The 15983-nt window shown below is 42.4% G+C and overlaps 1 protein-coding gene across 2 annotated transcripts in view; it reads right to left on the bottom strand.

The window, feature by feature from the left end:
• Nucleotides 1-9727: 9727 nt before the first annotated feature.
• Nucleotides 9728-15983, bottom strand: part of LOC110520401 (zinc finger MYM-type protein 2) — a 44483-nt gene continuing 38227 nt past the window's right edge. For both annotated transcript variants that reach the window (XM_036974930.2, XM_090230178.1), the window contains exons 20-23: nt 12801-12915; nt 12186-12431; nt 11898-12036; nt 9728-11422 (exon numbers count right to left, since the gene is read on the bottom strand). In XM_036974930.2, the coding sequence (XP_036830825.2) occupies nt 11215-11422; nt 11898-12036; nt 12186-12431; nt 12801-12915 (708 nt within the window). In that variant the 3' untranslated portion in view covers nt 9728-11214. The remainder of the gene's footprint in view (nt 11423-11897; nt 12037-12185; nt 12432-12800; nt 12916-15983) is intronic.

Here is a 15983-nt window from a genome sequence, read left to right as displayed (position 1 = left end):
CTCCCTCCCACCAAAACAGGCAGAAACTTCAGGCAGTCTTTTCAAACAGCTCAACACTAAAGGGCATTATGATCATGTTCACAACTTCACTGTATTATTCCAACCTCATAGTGTGGAAATCACATTTTTAATAGCACTAGGCTTTTAAAATACTTTTTTTTAAACAATTGTTTTGGCGTATCATAGAAAGTCCATTGCAAGACAAACTAAATCTTGCAATGCAAACTAACTAAATGCAAACTAAATCTAGCAGGTATGCTCTCATCCTTTCTTTAGGGTTTAGTATACTGTACAATGTCAGCAATGACACAGATATGGGGATAATAACATTTGCTTGTTCATTATATAACTTTTATCTTGTACTTTATGACACTGCCTGAATTTCACAGTCTAAATTACTTTTAGAATATTCAGGAAATAGCTTAGCTATCAGTGTTTGGAAATAAATTTTTTGTATTATGTGTTTGAAGAGTAATGGTGGAATCTGTAAATGCAAAACTACAACTCACTGATTCACTAACAGGTCTACAGGTGCATTTCTTTGTCTTAGTTTTACCCAGGATCCACTTACTGAACACATAAGTTACACAAAAACTATAAGAAAATGATGGGTCAAAACTAGGAGTTGAATGTATTCTTGTAGTCCACAGCTGTTATTACTGTAAGTTCCATAGTTCCAGACCCTGCTCCTACATTTCATTCTCAAATGCAGAAATTAAGCAAATTAATGTACATTTTTTTTGCCTGAAATTAGAAAGCATATGGACATATGCACAATGAAAAGTTGACATCCAATTATCAAGAGGTTGAAAACAAAATAAACCCAAATGCTTTAAATGAAGAGGGTAAATAAACCAATTACAGGATATTTAAGTATCACACATCTTGCAAATGTGAAGAAACTAGATTAACAACACCATCTAAAAACGGACATGTTGAAGATTTCCAAATAGTTTTTCCAGATGTTTAGTTCAATCAAAAGTAACAAAGCTTTTTGATTTGACTGGAAAGATTTGTTTATATATACAGTACCAGTCAAAAGTTTGGACACACCCACTCATTCCAGGGTTTTTCTTTATTTGTACTATTTTCTACATTATAGAATAACAGTGATGACATCAAAACTATGAAATGACACACATGGAATCATGTAGTAACCAAAAAAGTGTTAAACGAATCAAAATATATTTTATATTTGAGATTCTTGAGATTCTTCAAAGTAGCCGCCTTGATGACAGCTTTGCACACTCTTGGCATTCTCTCAACCTGCTTCAATTTTCAGGTAACCTTGTTAAAAAGTTAATTTGTGGAATTTCTTTCCTTCTTAAAGCGTTTGAGCCAATCAGTTGTGTTGTGACAAGGTAGGGTTGATATACAGAATATAGCCCTATTTGGTAAAATACCAAGTCCTTATTATGGCAAGAACAGCTAAAATAAGCAAAGAGAAACGACAGTCAGTCAATCTGTAAAATGTCAAGAACTTTGAATGTTTCTTCAAGTGCAGACGCAAAAACAATCTAGCGCTATAATGAAACTGGCTCTCATGAGGACCGCTACAGGAAAGGAAGACCCAGAGTTACCTCTGCTGCAAAGGATAGTGTTACCAGCCTCAGAAATTGGCAATTAACTGCACCTCAGATTGCAGCCCAAATAAATGCTTCACAGAGTTCAAGTAACAGACACATCTCAACATCAACTGTTCAGAGACTTTGTGAATCAGGCCTTCATGGTCAAATTGCTGCAAAGAAACCACTACTGAAGGACACCAATAATAATAAGAGACTTGCTTGGGCCAAGAAACATGAGCAATGGACATTAGACCAGTGGAAATCTGTCCTTTGGTCTGATGAGTCCAAAGTTTAGATTTTTGGTTCCAACCGCCGTGTCTTTGTGAGACGCAGGAGGAGATGATCTCCGCATCTGTGGTTCCCCCTGTGAAGCATGGAGGAGGATGAGGTGTGATGGTGTGGGGGTGCTTTGCTGGTGACACTGTCATTGATTTATTTAGAATTCAAGGCACACTTAAGCAGCATGTCTACCACAGCATTCTGAAGCGATACGCCATGCCATCTGGTTTGCGCTTAGTGGGACTATCATTTGTTTTTCAACAGGACAATGACCCCAAACACACCTCCAGGTTGTGTAAGGTCTAATTGACCAAGAAGGAGATTGATGGAGTGCTGCATCAGATGAGCTGACCTCCACAATGACCAGCTCTCAACCAAATTGAGATGGTTTGGGATGAGTTGGACTGCAGAGTGAAGGAAAAGCAGCCAACAAGTGCTTCAAGACGGTTGGAAAAGCATTCCAGAGAGAACGCCAAGAGTGTACAAAGCTGTCATCAAGGCAAAGGGTGGCTACTTTGAAAAATATAAAATATATTTTGATTTGTTTAACACTTTTTTGGTTACATGATTTCATATGTGTTATTTCATAGTTTTGATGTCTTCACTATTATTCTACAATGTAGAAAATAGTAAAAATAAAGAAAAACCCTTGAATGAGTAGGTGTGTCCAAACTTTTGACTGGTACTGTGTGTGTGTGTATATATATATATATATATATATATATATATATACACACACACAATATCACGTTTTAATCATTGCATCTTCATGTTGAGGGTAACTCACTCTCATACATCACGTGATACTTTATTGTTTTTTCTTAAAAGGGTTGTTCTTTTTTTTTTACATAATTTAATTATAATGGAATCTAATTTCTTAACTGTAGTCAGTTTATGACAACCAAAACATTTATTTGGTACAAAACACATAAAGGCAATGATGTTGCAAGTGTCATAATGCCAGGATGAAAAGTGAATTCCCATTTAATTTTTTTGTGTTTCAGTTAACATCTTGATAGAACCTCAACCATTTCTACTACACCTGTTGTAAGCAATGGCATGCACAGTCTTCCGTCTAGTTAGTATAAATGTAATATTTCACTCTGTAGATTACCTGAACCATCTTGAATAACTGAAAAACTATGCAAGTCAATGCACGACATGAACACTCACTTAAAATAGGCCTTTTCTTAAATGACTTAGGCTACCTGTGAAACATGATTGGTATGGTACAACACCTGTACCAAAATATATGTATTTCCTACATATTTCTTATACCTTCAAATGACCATATGTTAATAGTTTATAGTTAGAGAAGGATCTGAAATAAACACAATAACAAACAATGCAAATTAAAAACCATAATTACAACTGTAGTGAGACTACCAGAGGAGACTATGTAATGTTTTGCTTATAACAGTGTTTTACTCTTATTGGAACAATCCATTTCCCCCCAATGTATGTTACCTTTTCATTGAAACTATTTCAATGTACCAAACCACAAACAAATCAGTGTTATTGCATTTTGGTTCTTAAAGTTTACATTTTAGTAAAAAGATCAAAGATTTGCACATTAAGACAAAACATGCTGTTCTATGAATCATATATCTATCTATAGGAGAGAGAAGTAAAGACACCGGACTGCCAATGTTTAGAATCCTTAAAAGAAAATGTCTTAACCGTTAAACACAGCGGCTCTTTGCGTTAAAGACATTATTTCAAAAATGACATCAAATGTGAATAGAGGATACATCTATAAGTTAACTCATGGTCTGAGATGATTGCAGAAAGTTTGGGTTTTCAAATATAGAAAAAAAGTGGGCTGTGAGTATTTTCTGTGTGCTCACTCAGTGCTTTCACTGTGTTTTCTTCTCACAACATTCATGTGGCTCTGTAGTTAGCTTGTCATACAATGTCACACTAACGTTGAGAGAATGTCAGCTGGGTAGCTGGCCCTTCCTCTCTTCTACACACATCAATGTGTGTATTGTTTTGAGTTGCCCGCAAGCCCCTCATCCAATAGGATAACATACAGTAGTTTTCTTCAAACTCTTGATGTGTGTCATGCAGAGCGTGATTTCTCTGGCCAGTCAGGGAGTAGGAACCATCTCCTGTATGCTCAGAACAGCAGCCTGTTTCAATTCTGTCTTAAGAGAAGTGCCTTGTGTATGACATTTTGTAAGAACAAGTTGATGTAAATGTTAATTTACCTCAAACGTTTACAAAACTGTTATTAAATAAACTTTTTGTACCATATTTCTGGAGTATGTGGTGGTCAATAAAATTGAGCCAGTATGTGGACCTTCTGTACTTGAGTATACATTTGCAACACACACACACACACACACACACACACACACACACACACACACACACACACACACACACACACACACACACACACACACACACACACACACACACACACACACACACACACACACACACACACACACACACACACACACACACGTGTACCTCCATGAGTACACTACACGACCACAAGTATGTGGATACCTGCTCGTCAAACATCTCATTCCGAAATCATGGGCATTAATATGGAGTTGGTCCCCACTTTGGTGCTATAACAGCCTCACTTACTAGTGAGGTTGGGCGATTAGGCTGGCTCGCAGTCGGCGTTCCAATTCATCCCAAAGGTGTTCAGTGAAGTTCTTCCACACCGATCTTGACAAACCATTTCTGTATGGACCTCGCTTTGTGCACAGGGGCATTGTCATTCTGAAACAAGAACTTCCCAAAACTGTTGCCACAAAGTTGGAAGTACAAAATCATCTAGAATGTATGCTGTAGCCTAGCCCGAACCATGAAAAACAGCCCGACTGTTATTCCTCATCCACCAAACTTTACAGTTGGCATTATGCATTCGGGCAGGTAGCGTTCTCCTGGCGTCTGCCAATCCCAGATTCGTCCGTCGGACTCCCAGATGGTGAAGCGTGATTCATCACTCCAGAGAACACATTTCCAATGCTTCAGAGTCCAATGGTGGTGAGCTTTACACCACTCCAGCCAACACTTGGCATTGCGCATGGTGATCATAGGCATGTGTGCGGCTGCTCGGCCATGGAAACCCATTTCATGAAACTCCCAACTAACTGTTCTTGTGCTGACGTTGCTTCCAGAGGCAGTTTGGAACTCGGTAGCGAGTGTTGCAACTGAGGACAGGTGATTTTTACATGCTACAGGCTTCAGCATTCTGCGGTCCCGTTCTGTGGCCTACCACTTCACGGTTGAGCCGATGTTGCTCCTAGACGTTTCCACTTCACAATAACAGCACTTACAGTTGACCGGGGAAGCTCTATTCTAGCAGGACAAAAAATGACTTTTGTATATATAGTGCATATCATATCTTGGGGATGCTGGGGTGGATTTTGTACAAGAACACACGTTCATTGACCTACACAACCCTTAAACTTATCGCTCCCTCTCTTCACATTCCAAGAGGGGATGTGAGAATGTGATAGTGAGCTGGAAGGGAGGGGTGACACATCCCTCCCCACAGTGCTGACTACCCTGCGTACACACATCCACGCGTATAACTAAAGTTAGACCAGCGTGTCAGTCTCACACGTTGGAGACAAACGTTTATCACAAACCCATTTAGCACTGCCACACAGACCCAGCAACAATTTACAACACCCTGCTGTACAAGATGCCAGTGAGCCAATTTCCAAACATTAAACATCCAGGAAAGTTAATATGAGTTTGGCATAGAGGTGGCATATAACAAGCAGGATAAAATCTGAGTCAATCAACAGGATTATAGTAAACTGCAACCTAAGAAAACAGGGAAATTGAGACACTTTCTCAGGGTCTACGTCAAGGTAGCCAGCTAGCTTATGAATAAGAATAGAAACATCCATGTGGGAACCCCATAAGTGTCAAAAATATCTATATTGGGCACTCACAGGAGTCAGGGTGTGATTTGTAATCTTCCTAAAAGAACAATGACCAGGCTGAGGGGTCTAGTGTACTAGAAGGGCTTGGATCAGGAGCACCGGACACATGAGAATGAGGAAGGAATGACCCTTCACGCTGTTCCTGGAACTCAGGGGTACAAATTACATGGACACCTGTTTTGTACTTGTGGACATGTTTGAGAGTTGAGAAGAACAGTGGCTAGCAGCAGATGGGAAATTTAGGGAGATTGACAATGGAAAAAGAAATGTGAGTAGGTCCCGTAGAAGGAGGAGAGTGATGGGGAATATTGAGTGCATAGATCAGGGCCGACCAGACAGGCAGAGAGACAGGAGATAGGTGCAGGGTTACAGGGCCCAGTGGCAAGGACTGTTGGTAGATTGATGGTGGGTTGGCAGGGGGATGCAGTGTGAAGGCTGCTCTGCATACAGCCAGGCAGGGCCGGATTACTGGACAGGGATGCAGGGCCCCCCTGGAGGTCGGGGGCCCCCCAGATAGCAGATGAACATGTCATAAGCAGCGGCAAAATGTGTAGAATTCCAGGAAATTAGCTTTAAAACTGCAACATTTTCTTTCATCCTCATGGCAAAATGTGAAGAATATCATGAGATTTGTATTTTAAGGGGGACCTGGAGGTATTTGCCCCGGGGTCCCAACTGCAGTTGTCCAGCCCTGCAGCCAGGGCCAAGGGCCTAAAACAGACAGCAGTTATTTATAGCCTTTAATCACCTAACAAATTCACACTGGCCCCAGAGTCCGAATACCTCAGTAAGCCAGTCAGTCAGTACACCCGTTGTTTATTTCACTAGTGCCCTGAATGTTTTTATTGGACCTAGTATAGCCTTCACACAGACATCATCTTCTAATACAAGGCCTCACAATTCAGTGACAGGGGGTGCGTGGGTATGCATGTGTGCATGTGTGAGAATGAGTGATATACAGTGATGTTAATTAAACCTACAGAAAAGACATTGAAACATTTGGAACAGTGTGGCGGCTGTGGCCGAATAGTACATTCCATTTTTTATTCTGTCAAATCAGCAAGCTAATTGAAATTTGATTAAAGAATCGTATCCACATTGAAATAGAGTGAATTGAAAATGGAATTGACCCTAACCCTGGTATTGAGTACTTCATGTCCTGTGATTTTCCTACAGTGTGGCCAAACAGTGCATCCAATAGGGAGCCTGTGTTTTGACTGTCCATGAGAAGGAGGAGCTTGTCATGAGAAAGTGAGGTATGGGTCACGTTCCCCTGCTCAGACATTGCATGCATCAACCAATGGTTGCGTGCCACGTCATTGACTGTGACATCGACTGACAGATTGCTATAACATATGTGGTTAGTTTATATGTTAAATACTTATCTAGGCATTGTAAGATCTGCCAGGTGTCAGCAACGCCTGGGCAGAGGAACACACCCAAAGCTGACAGCACATCCCAGCAACAGGAATGTGGGGACACTGGGTTGAAAAGATGGAGGCTAGTCTCAACAGAGACACCTATAGGCAAAGCCAGGGCCCAGTTTTTCAAAAATGATCTATCTGGATTTTGCCTATCGGATAGGATTAAATGCATATAAATATAATGATTAGAACAGACAAATCAGTGAATGGGGACTTCCGTTCTCTTCATTCGATTACTATGGATTTAATCCTATCCAATAAGCGAAATCCGGATAGATAGCTTTAGAAAAACTCCCTGTTAGAGCGAGAGAGCTGTGTTTGTGTTTGTCAGAGGGTTACACCCACTGCTTCCAGATGTCCCCCAAATAAAGATAGGTCATTCTAAATGTAACTTATTCCACCCCCAACAACCCTTTGTTGAGAGCCAGACTTTAATGCCAGCTTCTCAAGGTTACAGGGCTTTGTGATGAAGGTGGACACTGTCCTGTCCATCAAAGATAATGAGAAGGACAAACTAAACCCTCCATAATTTACACAGGGAGCAAAGAAGGCTGAGAAATCAGCTACTGTCAGATACACCATTGAGTATTGACAATGAGAACCAAAAGCTCAACAAGATGTCATGTGTTTAAATGTAATACTTATCTTTCTCCCTGGGCTTTTAAAAATATTTCTTCACTGGGGTCTGAGCCATGTGTTGGGAGCACAAAACGTTAGAAATGCAGTTGTCATCCACCCCCCCCCCCCCCCTCTCCCACCCATGGTCTGGTGCAGGTGTACGCTCTGCACCCCCCTCCACTCTGTTGTTTTATAATTAAATGGCGACATTAGTTCATATCATGTGATTCGAAAAGAATTCATCACACATTAGAGGCCCTAATCACCACCTATAGTCTGCCCGTCGCCTGGGGCGCAGGGTTCACCACATGACCCTGCTGAGCGCAGCTCTTCCTTTGTGCCCCCTGAAAGAACCGGGGATTGAGCCCAAACAAAAAAAAAAAACACTAGGGTGAAAAATGTTTTTACACCTGATCCGCTCTCTCAGGGCTGGCTGTGAGAGCGCAGGGCCGTTTCAGCTTTAGATCAATGGGACAAGTTATTGGAGTCTGGCCAACTCTAACCGATAGAAAATAAAGAAAAAAGCTGACACTTCCCAACAACAAAAAAATGACAAAAAAAGACAAAACAAAAGAAAGAAATGAGAGATTTATCATACATTTTTCATAAATGCTCATGATGAAATTGTCTGTCTTTTTAAAACACCTTAAGTTTTATGCTTGACCTTTTAAAAGATATCTAGATACATTTTACACTGATAATGCTTAGGTCTACACTCTGGTGGGGTTACAGTGGTCTATGACATACTAGTGGGGTGGCTTTTAAGGTCTTACATCAGTCACACACACAGGGGAAACACTGCAGCATCTTTCAGACACCCTGTCGTGGGGCTCAGCATAGCAGTGCTCAGGTGTGGAATGATGGGTATTATTTTAACACAGCCTTTTGCTGTGATGTTAATAAATCAAGAGTTTAGGCACCATACGGGCCTCTATGCATGGGTCAATGGCACATGTGTGCGCTCATGGCAATAGCGCCCCCCATTGGGAACATATATTCAATACCATTGTTCAGAATACTTTTCAAAACAATATGAACACTGAACAGGAATTAGAATAACATGTTTTAGAAATCTATGGACAATTCTGAATCGACCCCAATCACTTTACATCTAACAATGGGTAATTTACTAGAATGTCATCCTCAAGATGATACTGTATGGCAAGACATTAACATTTCAATCCAGTGAGAAAATAGGAATGGAACACCAAGCTTTTCATGGAAAATCCTTACTGAACTTGAAACTTTTCATAACTTTACATCATCGTTTCCTGTCATGTGATCCCCCCGCCTCTTCTCCTGAGCAAGTCTCAATAGTCTAACATGGCTTCCATTAACTGGCTCCTCCTCAGGTGTTGCTTTTAGACTATTGAGATGCACCCCCAGAGTTGTCGACATGCAACACCCCTTTATGACTTCTGTCTGCCACCTAACAGAAATGGGCCTTCGTCAGTAGCCTGTGTTTGCCTGTCACCTTGGTACCCAGGAAACGAGTTGCCCCCACTACAGGTGAGGGCCCGTGTTAACGCCACAGACAGAGCCAGTGAGGTCTCACTCACATGGACACATCACACAGCTTCACAACCGTGCACATAAGATATATATATATAAGCAATGTAAAACATCTAAGAAATTAAATTATTTATTTTTATCAATTTGGCAGATCAGCCCACACACTGAATTAACCTGGCATGAAGTTACACACACGTTCAGTACACACAGGCACATTCACATTAGGCTTTGGAGCCAGCCGGCTAGTCACAGAACCAATTGTGACTCCTTTCCTTGACAGGCTCCATCCAGACATTCTCCAGCCTTGAAGCGTAGTCCACAGACAGTACATGGAAGGCAAGGTAGGTGCCATTCAAAGAAAAATCTAAATCAAACAAAATCCTATTCAGAAGTCAACGTAAAAACGAGGTATTCGCTTGTAATTTATTGATAGAAAATAATACAAATAAAATGTAAAAGGGTAACAGTAATAAAAAACATAAATAAGTTAAGGAGATGCAGAGCTTTCTAGTGTAATTTGGATGCCTGGAGATGGAGTAAATTTGGAAAACGTCACCAGGCATGTCTATAATGTGCTAATCCTGAAAGAGATCTGTCCACCCTAGTTACATCACAAACAGTTGCCATGTTAACAGAATATAACTCATTAGCTGGGAGTAATACAACACCCATTATCAAGTGCTACGTTTACAACTAAATAATCAACATCAAATAGCTTCAATGAGACAAAACAAAATACACTGGGATTAAAACAGACAAAATATGTAGTCTTTAGGCAGTATACCATCTCCTTCATACTTGTACCGGAAACTTGGTCATGTAGATGGGATACAGCTTTTGTCAAATTTGCTAACCCTAACCATTTTCATAACCTTAACCTAATTCTCCTAACCTGCTACGTTGATTCTCCTAACCGGCGGCGTAATTTCCCTTAAACCTGCTACGAAAAGTAAATTTGATAAAAGCTGTCTCCCCTCTAGACAAAACCCTGCAGATCTTCTGAAGCCCCAGACAATACCCCTGCAGCTACCCCTACCTCCACCCTCAGAACAAAGAAACGGGAAAGACAGAGACACAGGAGAGCTCCAGGCTGCAGCAGGTTTAATTAATCAACTAATTAATGCTCTTAACGGAGGAGAGAAAAATGGCACACGCATCACAATGGAACACGCATCCCATCCCGGCGTACAAAGAACAAACATACAATAGAACCAAGACCAATCAATCAACCGCAATAAATAAATGTCTTATCTTTAAAAGGCTTCTGGGGGTCAAAGCTGAGGAGGATTCAGTGGGATGGATTCTGGTGGATGTCTATCTGTCTCTTCCCATCCCCTACTTAACTTTCAGAAATATTTACACAGCATAGCAGCCCAATCTGGGCTTAGTAAGTAATGCTACATCACGTGAATGGACTTCCCCTACAGAAGGAAGAGCAGCAGTTCATGGGGAATTTGCTTTTCACACGACACACTCCCAATATCGCCCCTAGCTACTTGCAGACCGAGTCCCCTTCCTTGGCCCTTCAGGGAAACACTTTCCTCCGATCAGCTCTGGGCATGTGCAGCATAGAAATAGAATGAATAGAACGGGACTTGGAACCTCTAACCCTAACAATTTGACTGGTTAACACCACCAGCCCACCGATTAAGCCATTATTAACTTAAATGGGTACGCCCGTTCTATACATTCTATTTCTACGATGTGTAGTTCCTTCTCACCTGACATCCACTGTACACTCACAGCTGGCCTGAGATCGCTGAGTAATGGTGGAGTAATGGTGTAAAAGATAGAGAATGCAGCAACCCAGTTGTAATGTTGTTGAGGATGGGACTGGATGGAAGAAAAGAGGACCCTAATCCTCCTCTTCTCTGAGATGGAGAAGAAGAGTGGACTCTATTTCCCACCTCCCTCCTCCTCCTCTTCTAGATGGCGCTCTCTGTAGATGTCTTTGACCAGGAGGAGAGGTGTGAGGATGCTCTCCAGGACACTGCGGTCCAGAGGAGTAGAGGAGAACCACAGGGAGCTGTCACTGTCACTGCTGCAGCCCGATGCCTCTGGCTGCACATAGAACACATCCATACGCTGCCTCAACAACCCCGGGCTGCAGAGAGAGGAATGACCACATTAACCACAAATGAAATTATAGCTACGGAGCTACATTTGGGCCAATACATTTGTTGCAGAATGACGTTGATTGGGATGAAGCTTGTCCTAGAGGCAGAACTGAGCGATTTCCACTAGATGGGCCAGCTGCAAAGTCAAAATTGCTATATTGTAAAAATTCATATAAACAAAAATGAGCTTTTTGGTCTTAATTTAAGTCTAAGTTAATTTAAGGTTAGGATTAGCAGTGTGGTTAAGGTTAGGTTTAAATTCAGATTTTATGACTTTGTGGCTGTACCAGTTAGTGACCACTCTGCAGACCTGCCTCCAGAACAAGATTCCTGACGAAAAACACTAACCTGCATATTTTCTGTGCAGTGGTCCCTGACATTCAACACATAAATGACCACAATGTAGTAAGGTAAATTGACCACTTGAGAAAGTCGAGGTCATAGAAGAGAAAAGGGACACACCACTTGGAACGGTAGAGCTCGTAGAGTCTGCCCTCGTGCTTCTTGACTGGACAGTGGCTGGAGCTTCCTGAGCCGTCATCTGGCTCGTAGGCCGGGTCACTGTCCTCTTTACGTTTCTTCTTCCTGGACCCTGTTTGTACTACTCACAGACACAAACAGACAGGGAGGATTAACAACATGACAGGAGCCCTGGCACAAAAATAGGCACATCTAAAGAAATGCTGATAAAAAGATGCACTTGACCACAACAGTGTGTGTGTGTAAGTGTGTCTTAGTGGTCAGACTCACAGGGGTGGTCCTGTGAGGAGATGGAGGGGACTCGGATGCAGACAGTGGTTTCCTGTGTGGCTGGGTCTGTGTGGTCTGGCCCGTAGACGTTACTAAAGGAAAGGCACAGATGTTGCTCCACGGTGCGCAGGCCAAAGTACTTGGTGTTGAGATAGACCAGGGAGCGCAGCAATGCTGCAGGACTCTGCTCCCCCAGCAGCTTACAGCTCCACAGGCACTGCTCCTCCACACAGCCCCACCGAGCGCCTGGGGGTATAGACAGACCGATAACTGTTAACAACACTGATCATAATACAGTCCCTCTGGACATAACATTAACACAAACACTGATCCACACAAAAGCTGTTACAAATGAATGTGGTTTTAGACTGATCATGTCTACAGTGTCCTCATATCATAAATATAGTGCAATCACTATTGTTTCAGAATGTGAACAGCAAAAATAGTTCTAATCATTGGACACTGCGGGTAGGTCTACTACGGAGTTGCAGTTAAAAACAAAAAGTTCCAGGTCTAAAACCTTACCGTAAAGAGCATAGATGGAGTGTGTGCTGAAGATAATTCAGTTGATAGACGTGAATTGAGCAGTGATAAAGTGTAAGTGTATTTATTTACCATCTGGCATCACACTGGGCTGCCAGTCTTTGAGGACCTTGTTGAGCTCCTCTCCAAACGGCTCGAAACACGGGTCACTGAACAGTTCATCTTTCCTGCCTTTGGCCTGCAGATGCTACAGACAAACAAACAGAGAATAACTGGACTAGGGGAAAATCTTGTGGAAAGCCAAACTTAGACCTGGTTATGAGATTGTGAAGAATATAGATGGTGTCCTCATATTATAAATAGTCAACACCATGTTTCAGGATGTGAACAGCAAAAGTTCTAATCATTGGACACGTCTTAAAAAATATGAAAGGTGAGTAGTGAGAAATAGAGGTGTCTCTTCCAAATAAAGCAACACTTGTCTGATGAGAATGAGAACCCGCATGCCACATCGCCATGGTTACACTGTAAATGCATCATTCAGAACCAAGGCCTCTTCCATCAATCATAACTGCAGCCCTATGAAACTGTGACATCATCAGCCAGTCAGACTGACTCCCAGTCCCAACCCTGCATCTCGTCACAAACACCTAGCGCTGCCGGTGGCTACAACAGCCCTCTCCTTTCATGACTGAAAGAGAGAGAGAGATATAGGGGGGCCTGGAGCCATTCTGATCCCTTGCAACTATTCCGTCAATGAATATGAATTAAGAGACAATATCTCTTTCATCATTACTCAATGCCTAGGTTTACCTCCACTGTATTCACATCCAACCATACCTTTGTCTGTACACTATAACTTGAATCTATTTTATCGCCATCAGAAACCTACTCCTTTTACTCTTTGTTCCGGACGTCCTAGACATCCAATTCTCATGGCTTTTAGCCATACCCTTATCCTACTCCTCCTCTGTTCCTCTGGCGATGTAGTGGAGAGTCCAGGCTCTGCAGTGCCTAGCTCCACTCCTATTCCCCAGGTGCTCTCTTTTGATGACTTCTGTAACCGTAAAAGCCTTGGTTTCATGCATGTTAACATTAGAAGCCTCCTCCCTAAGTTAGTTTTATTCACTGCTTTAGCACACTCTGCCAACCCGGATGTCTTAGCCGTGTCTGAATCCTGAATCACTCTTGACCCAAACTGCTACAGACCTATATCTATCCTACCCTGCCTTTCTAAGGTCTTCAAAAGCCAAATTAACAAACAGATCACCAACCATTTCGAATCCCACCGTATCTTCTCTGCTATGCAAACTGGTTTCAGAGCTGGTCATGGGTGCACCTCAGCCACGCTCAAGGTTCTAAACGATATCTTAACCGCCATCGATAAGAAACAATACTGTGCAGCCATATTCACTGACCTGGCCAAGGCATTCGACTCTGTCAATCACCACATCCTCATCGGCAGACTCAACAGCCTTGGTTTCTCAAATGATTGCCTCGCCTGGTTCACCAACTACTTATCAGTCAGAGCTCAGTGTGTCAAATTGGAGGGCCTGTTGTCCGGGTCTCTGGCAGTCTCTATGGGGGTGCCACAGGGTTCAATTCTTGGGCCGACTCTCTTCTCTGTATATATCAATGATGTCGCACTTGCTGCTGGTGAGTCTCTGATCCACCTCTACGCAGACGACACCATTCTGTATACTTCTGACCCTTCTTTGGACACTGTGTTAACAACCCTCCAGACGAGCTTCAATGCCATTCAACTCTCCTTCCGTGGCCTCCAACTGCTCTTAAATACAAGTAAAACTAAATGCATGCTCATCAACCGATCGTTGCCTGCACCTGCCCGCCCGTCTAGCATCACTACTCTGGACGGTTCTGGTTAGACTGTAAACTCTCCTTCCAGACTCACATAAAACATCTCCAATCCAAAGTTAAATCTAGAATTGGCTTCCTATTTCGCAATCAAGCATCCTTCACTCATGCTGCCAAACATACCCTCGTAAAACTGACCATCTTACCGATCCTCGACTTTGGCGATGTCATGTACAAAATAGCCTTCAACACCCTACTCAACAAATTGGATGCAGTCTATCACAGTGCCATCCGTTTTGTCACCAAAGCCCCATATACTACCCACCACTGCAACCTGTACGCTCTCGTTGGCTGGCCCTAGCTTCATACTCGTCGCCAAACCCACTGGCTCCAGGTCATCTACAAGACTCTGCTAGCTAAAGTCCCGCCTTATCTCTGCTCGCTGGTCACCATAGCTGCACCCACCCGTAGCACGCATTCCAGCAGGTACAGTGCCTTGCGAAAGTATTCGGCCCCCTTGAACTTTGCGACCTTTTGCCACATTTCAGGCTTCAAACATAAAGATATAAAACTGTATTTTTTTGTGAAGAATCAACAACAAGTGGGACACAATCATGAAGTGGAACGACATTTATTGGATATTTCAAACTTTTTTAACAAATCAAAAACTGAAAAATTGGGCGTGCAAAATTATTCAGCCCCTTTACTTTCAGTGTAGCAAACTCTCTCCAGAAGTTCAGTGAGGATCTCTGAATGATCCAATGCTGACCTAAATGACTAATGATGATAAGTACAATCCACCTGTGTGTAATCAAGTCTCCGTATAAATGCACCTGCACTGTGATAGTCTCAGAGGTCCGTTAAAAGCGCAGAGAGCATCATGAAGAACAAGGAACACACCAGGCAGGTCCGAGATACTGTTGTGAAGAAGTTTAAAGCCGGATTTGGATACAAAAAGATTTCCCAAGCTTTAAACACCCCAAGGAGCACTGTGCAAGCGATAATATTGAAATGGAAGGAGTATCAGACCACTGCAAATCTACCAAGACCTGGCCGTCCCTCTAAACTTTCAGCTCATACAAGGAGAAGACTGATCAGAGATGCAGCCAAGAGGCCCATGATCACTCTGGATGAACTGCAGAGATCTACAGCTGAGGTGGGAGACTCTGTCCATAGGACAACAATCAGTCGTATATTGCACAAATCTGGCCTTTATGGAAGAGTGGCAAGAAGAAAGCCATTTCTTAAAGATATCCATAAAAAGTGTCGTTTAAAGTTTGCCACAAGCCACCTGGGAGACACACCAAACATGTGGAAGAAGGTGCTCTGGTCAGATGAAACCAAAATTGAACTTTTTGGCAACAATGCAAAATGCAAAACGTTATGTTTGGCGTAAAAGCAACACAGCTCATCACCCTGAACATACCATCTCCACTGTCAAACATGGTGGTGGCAGCATCATGGTTTGGGCCTGCTTTTCTTCAGCAGGGACAGGGAAGA

This window comes from Oncorhynchus mykiss, chromosome 3 (genome assembly GCF_057628025.1).
Source record: "Oncorhynchus mykiss isolate SJ-2025 chromosome 3, ASM5762802v1, whole genome shotgun sequence".
Taxonomy (NCBI): domain Eukaryota; kingdom Metazoa; phylum Chordata; class Actinopteri; order Salmoniformes; family Salmonidae; genus Oncorhynchus; species Oncorhynchus mykiss.
The sequence above is the reverse complement of the archived record's forward strand: the minus strand, read 5'-3'. Positions and strand labels throughout refer to the sequence as shown.